Source organism: Corythoichthys intestinalis, chromosome 15 (assembly GCF_030265065.1).
Source record: "Corythoichthys intestinalis isolate RoL2023-P3 chromosome 15, ASM3026506v1, whole genome shotgun sequence".
NCBI classification, from domain to species: Eukaryota; Metazoa; Chordata; class Actinopteri; order Syngnathiformes; family Syngnathidae; genus Corythoichthys; species Corythoichthys intestinalis.
Window position 1 is genome coordinate 33,738,794 of NC_080409.1, and position 10,500 is coordinate 33,749,293.

At 38.0% G+C, this 10,500-nt stretch overlaps 1 protein-coding gene across 2 annotated transcripts in view; it reads left to right on the plus strand.

Moving 5' to 3' along the window:
• The window catches only part of keap1a (kelch-like ECH-associated protein 1a), a 33,756-nt gene extending 24,978 nt beyond the window's left edge, over positions 1-8,778 (plus strand). Inside the window, exons 10-12 of one of the 2 annotated variants that reach the window (XM_057859958.1) lie at positions 11-216; positions 1,453-1,629; positions 6,159-8,778. In XM_057859958.1, the coding sequence (XP_057715941.1) occupies positions 11-216; positions 1,453-1,629; positions 6,159-6,331 (556 nt within the window). In that variant the 3' untranslated portion in view covers positions 6,332-8,778. The remainder of the gene's footprint in view (positions 1-10; positions 217-1,452; positions 1,630-6,158) is intronic. The other variant, XM_057859959.1, reaches the window with a different exon arrangement.
• The last annotated feature ends 1,722 nt before the right edge of the window (positions 8,779-10,500 follow it).

Below are 10,500 nucleotides of genomic sequence, written 5' to 3' on the forward strand. Positions count from 1 at the left end.
GCTTTCACAGGTGGGACCCAGAGACAAATCACTGGTCCTTCGTCTGCCCCATGCAGGTGGCCCGTCTGGGTGCTGGCGTGGCGGCGTGTGGGGGGGCACTATACGTCGTGGGAGGTTTGGACGGGCAGAGCCGAAGCAACGCAGCCGAGAAATACCAACCGGACACCAACACTTGGCACCAGCTGGCGCCTATGAGTACTGCGCGGAGCGGACTTGGTGAGCCCCCCCAAAAATCTAGATTTCATCATCTTCGAGAAATAACTCATTGGCTGCCATTGACTGTAATGGACGTCCAATCCATTTTGACTGGGAGGGCTGCCAACGGTTATTCCAGTCTCTCAGTCGAAAGGATTTGACGTCTTTTGTCATTTTTTTTTTTTTTTTTTTTTTGTAATATACAGTGAGGAGCAGTAGTATTTGCACCCCTTGTGATTTTGCAATTTCACCTACTTAGAAAATTGGTAGAGGTCTGAAATTTCAATCATATATACATTTTGAAGGAATCTGACCTTTCAGCCAGATTGCTGGAGTCATGCCAACCGAACTGACGCAGCTCCAACGACCCGGGCCGGCGGAATCCCAACGACCCGGGCCGGCGGAATCCCGACAACACGTCCAAAAGGCCAAACTCCACGCGTTCACCTTAACTCAATCACTCCCAGCCATTTTCACCGAAGCAAGGCCCTTCGCTCCCGGCCGTTTTACTTGATTTTGACTGATTTTGCAAGGCCCACAGAGAATTCTGTTCTATTGCTATATAAACATGGAACCCACCAAAAGAAAGATTTGACTCTCTTCCTTCAGCAGAAAAAAAAGATAGTGCATATCTTTTTCCATTCTTTAGAAATCAGCATTAGAAAATAGCTTTGTTTGAGCAATTTTCCAATTTCCGATGGAAAAAAAACTGAGAAATTGAGCTTTTTGTGAAAGCATACGTGTCAATATTAATAATAATAATACATTTTATTTAACATAACTTTGACTTTAACACAGCTATTTTTGCTTTAGTTACATCCCAAACATCTGAATAATGTTTTCCTTTTACAAAATAACATAAACAACAAGACATATAGAGCTTTTGATTGCAAAGTAACAATTTATTTACACATAACTGTGGACTTTTTTTAAGGTAGACTGACAACTCTTTGAGTGTCATAATTATTGCTGATTCTCGGGGGTACAAATACTTATGAACCCCAGTAAATTACAAATAAATTATTGAAAAAATCATACAATGTGACTTCTGGATTTTTTGTAGATTGTTTCTATGAGTGGAAATGCGTCTATGGTTTAAATTTCAGGCCTCTACCTATTTTGTAAGTGGGTGAACTTGCAAAATCACAAGGGGTGAAAATCTTCTTTTAACCTAACCTAACCTCCACAGCACATAGTCTATGAACACCACACATAACCCTGCCCTGACAGTGAATGATGATGATTATTTGTGGGCAGGACTGGTGTGTGTCAACGGTCACCTGTACGCCATCGGAGGCTATGACGGACTCAACCAGCTGGCCACGGTAGAGCGTTATAACGTAGCCCGAAACACATGGGAGGCACGGGCGCCCATGAAGTGCTGCCGGAGTACACACGGTGTGGCCGTGCACCAGGGTTGCATCTTTGTGTTCGGTCAGTTTAAACACACGCACACTCGTAAAGTACATGCAGTGGTATTTAAGTAGGAAATATCTAACATTGCGTTCTATGTAGTGTCGCACAAATATCATTTTTTGGCTTCCAATACCAGTTCGGAAACCTGGCTGTGTGGTATCGGCTGATACTGTATTGCTAACAATTTTTTTCATTAATACTAAATTATTGCATACTCCCCAAAATGTAAAATCATGGTCATCCATTTGAAGTTGGAGGGCTGGTAGCGAATGATCGCTGCCACCCCTACCAGTCAAAATGGATTGGACGTCTAGTCAAAATGGATTGGATGTCTAGCGCAGTCAATGGCACTGAAAAACGAGCATTCCCAGCCAGTCCTACTAGTTTAAATGACTTGGATGTTTATCCTTGTCAATGGCATGCAATTAGTATAGTAAATATTCTCTCATTCATTTTTTTTAAAAAAGAAATTACATTTAATTTCTTTATTTACATGTTTTTAAGTAAAAAATCAACTATATATTTTTTAAATGGCATAAATAAAAACAGAAAAAAACAGCAGTTAATCTGTACATCTATATCAGGGGTGGGCAAACCGGTCCTCGAGGGCCGCAGTGGGTCCTGGTCTTTGTTCCAACTGATTCAGCACAGACAGTTTAACCAATGAGGTTTCAGTTGAAACAAGAAGCACCTGACTGCAATCAACTGATTGCACTTGTAAGAAACCAGATTGGTGAAAAGTTGTCCTCATGATGAGTATGAACAAAAACCCGCACCCACTGCGGCCCTTTGTGGAATAGTTTGCCCACCCCTGATCTATATAAAATTTTTTCTATACTGCCTTCTCTGGAGATTTAAGTAGTAGGAATGTTTAAAAATGTTTCTGTGCTAATGTAATGTAATGTAAAATGCTATGTTTCTGTTTTTATTAGGGCTGTCAAACGATTAAAATTTTTAATCCAGTTCATCACGGCTTAAAAATTCATGAGTCGTAATTAATCACAATTCAAACCATCCCTAAAATATGCCATATTTTTCTGTAAATTGTTGTTGGAATAGAAAGATAAGACAAGACGGACATAAACATTCAACATACTGTACATAAATACTGTATTTGTTCATTATAACAATAAATCCACAAGATGGCATTAACATTATTAACATTCTTTCTGTTCAAGGGATCCATGGATAGAAAGACTTGTAGTTCTTAAAAGATAAATTTGAGTACAAGTTATAGTAATTTTATATTAGAACCCCTCTTAATGTTTTCGTTTTAATAAAATTTGTTAAATTTTCAATCAAAAAATAAACAAATGGCTCGCCATTGTTGATGTCGCCGAGCGGGACGTCACATGGGTTCCCTGCCGTTCTTCCACAGTGTCTTTAAATACGTAAGGTAGTGATTGAAATACACTACAAGGTCTCAATGGCGATTTTTAAATTAATTAGAGCTCAAGCCAAGGCAAAGTCTGTGTAAGTTTTATTTGTATTTTGCAGAGCTATTTTGATGGGGAATTGCATTGAGCATTTTTCTTTTTGTGAACATTATTTTTTTGAGAGATAGGAATATTATTTTTGTTGTGCTTTCATTAAATGATACTCTAGCAACTTAACTATTCTGCCCAAGTGCATGATGGGAAGTTGGGCAACCATGACTGTCAGTGGTGGCTGCAGATGGTATATGTTCTGCGTTGTGTTCAACAGAGCATGTTAAGAAAAAGATTGTCTCCTGTCATTCTTCCCACATTGTTCGTCACAATAGTTATTATTTGTTGTGAAAGAGTAGCCAAAGTTTATGCCAGTAAAAGGCCTGGTCCAATGAACGCCTATGTCCATGCGCATTTCGCGGCCCTTTCGCTCTCAATGTGCCTAAACCGCGTCATTGTAAACTGTTTGAGGCAATTCATGAGCGGGTCATTCCGAGCATGCATTAACTGCGTCAAATATTTTAAAGTTATTAATTTAAAAAATTAATTACAGCCCGTTAACGCGATAAATTTGACAGCACTAGTTTTTATTATTACTTATCACATTTACAGAGTGATTAGGTGCCATTACCAGTTTAATCATGGCTTCATTCATTTTAGGGCTGCAGCTATCGAATATTTTAGTAATCGAGTATTCGACTGAAAATTCTATCGATTAATCGAGTAATCGGATAAAACATTTTTTTAGGTAAGGAGCAATTATGAATATACATAAGAAAAGACATTTCATCTAATATTGAACCATTTTCAGTCAATCAATTCCTTTATTTTTGATGTACATTGTTGAAAAATCTCAAAAGTGACTAGATTAAAAAAAAAAAAAACTTTTTTACTGTTTTCACTCAAAAAATTCTAGATCTTATTAAAAAAAAAAAAAAATCTTATTTCTTACCTAAAAATTTCATTACGCTTGATAACACACTAGGGCTGCAGCTATCGATTATTTTAGTAATCGATTAATCGATGAACTAGTTAGTTCGAATAATCGAGTAATCGGATAAACATGAAAAAAAATTAAATACCTGGGCTGGGCCTCAAACGGTATTAAAAAAAATCAAATAAAATAAGGATCTACATATGTACAACAAAAGAACAATTGGCTAACTTACATAGCAAAACTCACTAGCTTAAATGCTATAAAATACTAACTTTTTTTTTATTTTTTATTTTTTACAATGCTCCTAACAAATGGTTCAGACGCATATTTCCACAAAAATTGGCTAAATATACCTCTAAACTAAATTACGAACACATTAAAAACAATATCTCAAACAAAAACCTAGCTTACAGTTGTGGTCATTCAAAAGTTTACATGCACTTGTGAAGAACATCATGTCATGGCTCTCTTGAGTTTCCAGTTATTTCTACAACTCTGATTTTTCTCCGATAGAGTGATTGGAACGGATACTTCTTTGTCACAAAAAACATTCATGAAGTTTGGTTCTTTTATGACTTTATTATGGGTGAACAGAAAAAAGTGATCAAATCTGCTGGGTCAAAAATATACATACAGCAGCGCTAATATTCAGTAACATGTCCCTTGGCCATTTTCACTTCAATTAGGCGCTTTTGGTAGCCATCCACAAGCTTCTGGCAAGCTTCTGGTTGAATCTTTGACCACATTGGTGCAGTTCAGTTAAATTGGATGGCTTTCTGACATGGACTTTAAGTCAGGACTTTGGGAATGCCATTCGAAAACCTTAATTCTAGCCTGATTTAGCCATTCCATTACCACTTTTGATGTGTGTTTGGGGTCATTGTCCTGTTGGAACACCAAACTGCGCCCAAGACCCAATCTTCGGGCTGATGACGTTAGGTTATCTTGAAGAATTTGAAGGCCACCACCATGCTTGACGGTAGGCATGGTGTACTTGGGGTTAAAGGCCTCACCTTTTCTCCTCCAAACATATTGCTGGGCATTGTGGCCAGACAGCTCGATTTTTGTTTCGTCTGACCACAGAACTTTCCTCCAGAAGGTCTTATCTTTGTCCATGTGATCAGCAGCAAACTTCAGTCGAGCCTTAAGGTGCCGCTTTTGGAACAAGGGCTTCCTTCTTGCATGGCAGCCTCTCAGTCCATGGAGATGCAAAACACGCTTGACTGTGGACACTGACACCTGTGTTCCAGCAGCTTCTAATTCTTATCAGATCTGCTTTTTGGTGATTCTCGGGTGAATCTTCACCCTCCTGACCAATTTTCTCTCAGCAGCAGCTGATAGCTTGCGTTTTCTTCCTGATCGTGGCAGTGACAAAACAGTGCCATGCACTTTATACTTACAAACAATTGTTTGCACTGTTGCTCTTGGGACCTGCAGTTGCTTTGAAATGGCTCCAAGTGACTTTCCTGACTTGTTCAAGTCAATGATTCGCTTTTTCAGATCCATGTATGTATATTTTTGACCCAGCAGATTTGATCACTTTTTCTGTTAACCCATAATAAAGTCATAAAAGAACTAAACTTCATGAATGTTTTTTGTGACAAAGAAGTATCTGTTCCAATCACTATCGGAGAAAAATCAGAGTTGTAGAAATAACTGGAAACTCAAGAGAGGCATGACATTATGTTCTTCACAAGTGTATGTAAACTTTTGACCACAACTGTATGTTGGTCTTAACAGGGAGCAGCTGGATTTGGCAATGTAAAATGAGGCAGACGCGAGGGCAGTGTATCCACCAAAATCAATAAAACTAAATGCAAACACTTTCAAAGACAAACCATTACAACGCCACTTTAATTAAACGAATACTCGAGGTAGCAAAATTTAATTCAAATCTTTGTTTTTCTCATCGAATACTCGAGTTACTCGATTAATCATTGCGACACTAATTCATTTTAATTTGGATTTTATTAACCTTTTATTAATTTATAATTGTATCTATTCACTAATAAACGCACTTTCATACCCGATGTTTATCTTGTGGTATACATGATCCAAAATGTGTAATCCGCATATGTGGATGCTAGGTCTTTATAAGGCAAAGTTTTATGTTTAAATTACCAAGAATGTATAACGTATTTTTTGCATTCCGTTCCAAACGGACGTATTCTGTTGCCGTTCAGGAGGCTTCAATCTGCACGACTTTGTTACCAGCGTGGAATGCTACTGCCCGGAGAAGAACGAGTGGACGTACGTGAGCGACATGCCGCTGGGGCGGAGCGGCATGGGTGTGGCCGTCACCATGGAGCCGTGTCCCGCCAGCTTGGCCCCGGACCAAGACGAAGAGGACGACTGACACACGGACACTTTTGTCGCAACTACCAAGGTGCTAAAACAACTACTGTGGTGCCTTGAGATGCATTATATCACTGGCTTCCATTTTGCTTGACTCTAACGCCAAATAAAGTAAGTAGTTGGCTGCCATTGACTGCAATAGACGTCCAATCAATTTGAACTGGGAGGGTGTCCCAGTTCAAATGGATTGGACGTTTACTAGCAACAAACTAATTTTTATTCACAGCAGGATGAAAAGAGCCACATGATTGGATGTCAACATCAGCAATGGCACTGAAAGAGTTAAGAGTGCTTTGATTTGCAAGATTTTTATCTCAAGGCATCACTGTAATGCTTAAGTATACTATTGACTTGCATGTCATCATCCCTTTTCTTTAAACGAGTCTGTGCCAATATACTTTTTACTTTACATTTCACTGGACTTCTACATTGTTTTGATGTAACAATAAACGATACAAAGTATTTTCACTTTTTGCACACTTTGGCTTTTTTCCATAAATCTGCCCTCCTTGGCACAAATCACCACTAGGTGGTGCAAAAGGCCCAGAAAACAGTCTGCCCTTTATCAGTGGCTGTTTAGAGATGGAAAATCTCAATAACTCAAACTTCCTGGACAAATATTTTGATAAGTGATTACTCGTTTAAAGACATTGATGGCCTAAAAAAGTCTTTTTTGTGTGTGCATTTTTTAACCTCCTACATTTTAGATAGATTGACGGATATTAACCTGTGAATAATCTATAATAAATAAAGACAAAAAGGAGGAAACATTAAATAGTTGGATTTATTGTTTTTTATTTGTATTATAATTGTTATTTTTTAAAATATCGATTCAAAAAGAAATGTCCTCAATTAAAGAAAATGAGTATCTCAGGGAAATTACATACTGTATTTGCAAACAACTACTTTTGTTTTGAAAAACAACAATAGTTGCATTACATCGTGTTCATATTCCCATTTTTATCTCATTGTTTTTGATTGCATTGCTATTAAAATTTTAAACCCATCTGCCAGTAGGTAAATCCTACAGAAGGTTACAGTGCTGGCCAAAAGTATTGGCACCCCTGCAGTTCTGTCAACTAATGCCCAATTTCTCCCAGAAAATGATTGCAATTACAAATGCTATGGTAGTGATATCTTCATTTATTTTGCTTCCAATGAAAGAACAAAAGAGAGAATGGAGGAAAAAAATCAAATCATTATCATTTTACGCAAAACTCCAAAAATGGGCCGGAGAAAAGTATTGGCACTAGGGTTGTTCCGATCATGTTTTTTTGCCTCCCGATCCGATCCCGATCGTTTCAGTTTGAGTACATGCCGATCCCGATATTTCCCAATCCGATTGCTTTTTTTTTTTTTTTTTGCTCCCGATTCAATTCCAATCATTCCCGATAATTTTTCCCGATCATATACATTTTGGCAATGCATTAAGAAAAAAAATGAATAAAACTTGGACGAATATATCCATTCAACATACAGTACATAAGTACTGTATTTGTTTATTTGTTTATTATGACAATAAATCCACAAGATGGCATTTACATTATTAACATTCTTTCTGTGAGAGGGATCCACGGATAGAAAGACTTGTAATTCTTAAAGGATAAATGTGACTTTGTATATTGTGACTAAATATTGTCATCTAATGTATTTGTTGAGCTTTCAGTAAATGATACTGTAGCCATTTAACTGTTCTGCCCAAATGCATGATGGGAAGTGCAACCATGTCTGTGCGTAGTGGTACCAATTAATATATCTTCTCTGCATTGGGAAATAACATAGGGTGTTAAGAAAAAGATCAATTACTACCTTTCTTCCCCACATTGCTTCCCACGATATTTCTAATCATAGGGAGAGGGATTGTAAGGCTTTAGCTAATTAAAAAAAGGCTCCAAAGGCTGCCAAAATTCACTCCACTCATTTTACGCTGCCTTTTAGCTCTATATATAGGTAAAACGGCGCCATTACAAATTGAACGCGACAATGCGTGAGTGGGTCGTGCAGCGCATGCGTTAGTTGCGTTAAATATTTTAACGTGATAAATTTTTTAAAAAAATTTATTACCGCCGTTAACAGGATAAATTTGATAACCCTACCTTAAGCCTAAACTAAAGACTCTGGATGAGTGTAATATATTATGTCTGTAACGTTAAATACAATTAGAAAACGATTTAATAATTTTTTTTTATATATATTAAAAAAAGGCATGGCCGATATTTTTTTGCCGATTCCGATACTTTGAAAATGACGTGATCGTCCCGATCGATCGGGACATCTCTAATTGGCACCCTTTGAAAAATCATATGATGCTTCTTTAATTTGTGTACTTAACAGCACCGGTTACTTACCTGTGGCACATAAAGGTGGTGGCAATAACTAAATCACACTTGCAGCCAGTTAAAATTGATTAAAGTTGACTCAACCTTTGTCCTGTGTCCTTGTGTATACCACATTAAGCATGGAGAAAAGAAAGAAGACCAAAGAACCGTCTGAGGACTTGGGAAGCAAAATTGTGAGGAAGCATGGGCAATCTCAAGGCTACAAGTCCATATCCAAAGACCTGAATGTTCCTGTGTCTACCGTGCGCAGTGTCATCAATAAGTGTAAAGCCCGTGGCACTGTGGCTAATCTCTCTAGATGTGGACTGAAAAGAAAAATTGAAAAGCGATTTCAACGAAAGATTGTGCGGATGGTGGATAAAGAACCCTGACTAACATCCAAACAAATTCAAGCTGTCCTGCAGTCAGAGGGTACAACGGTGTCAACCCGTACTATCCGTTGGCGTCTGAATGAAAAGGGACTCTATGGTAGGATACCCAGGAAGACCCCACGTCTGACCCAGAGTTAAAAAAAAGCCTGGCTGGAGTTTGCCAAAACTTACCTGAGACAGCCAAAAACGTTTTGGAAGAATGTTCTCTGGTCAGATGAGACAAAAGTAGAGCTTTTTAGGAAAAGGCATCAGAGTTTACAGCAAAAAAACGAAGCCTCCAAAGAAAAGAACACGGTCCCCACAGTCAAAAATGGCGGAGGTTCCCTGATGTTTTGGGGTTGCTTTGCTGCCTCTGGCACTGGACTGCTTGACTGTGTGCATGGCATTATGAAGTCTGAAGACTACCAACAAATTTTGCAGCATAATGTAGGGCCCAGTGTGAGAAAGCTGGGTCTCGCTCAGAGGTCATGGGTCTTCCAGCAGTACAATGACCCAAAACACACTTCAAAAAGCACTAGAAAATTGTTTGAGAGAACGCACTGGAGACTTCTAAAGTTGCCAGCAATGAGTCCAGACCTAAATCCCATAGAACACACGTGGAGAGATCTAAAAAATGGCAGTTTGGAGAAGGCACCCTTCAAACCTCAGAGACCTGGTCTAAAATTCCAGCACAGCATTGTAAGAAACTCACTGATGGATACCGGAAGCGGTTGATCGCAGTTATTTTGTCTAAAGGTTGTGCTTTAGTGTTAGGCTGAGGTTACCAATACTTTTGTCCGGCCCATTTTTGGAGTTTCATGTAAAATGATAATGATTTTTTTTTTAGGGCTGTCAAAATTATCGCGTTAACGAGCGGTAATTAATTTTATTAATTAATCCCGTTAAAATATTTGACGCAATTAACCCACAAATGCCCCGCTCAAACAGATTAAAATGCACAGTGAAAGGTGTACTTGTTGTGTTTTTCGGAGTTTTGCCGCCCTCTGCTGGCGCTTGGGTTCGGCTGATTTTATAGGCTTCAGCACCCGTGAGCATTGTGTAATTATTGACATCAACAATGGCGGGCTACTAGTTTATTTTTTGATTGAAAATTTTACAAATTTTATTAAAACGAAAACATGAAGAGGGGTTTTGATATAAAATTTCTATAACTTGTCTTTTAAGAACTACAAGTCTTTCTATCCATGGATCGCTTTAACAGAATGTTAATAATGTTAGTGCCATCTTGTTGATTTGTTGTTATAATAAACAAATACAGTACTTATGTACAGTATGTTGAATGTATATATCCATCTTGTCTTATCTTTCCATTCCAACAATAATTTACAGAAAAATATGGCATACAGTATTTTATAGATGGTTTGAATTGCGATTAATTGCGATTAATTACGATTAAATAATTTTTAAGCTGTAATTAACTCGATTAAAAATTTTAATCGTTTGACACCCCTATTTTTTTT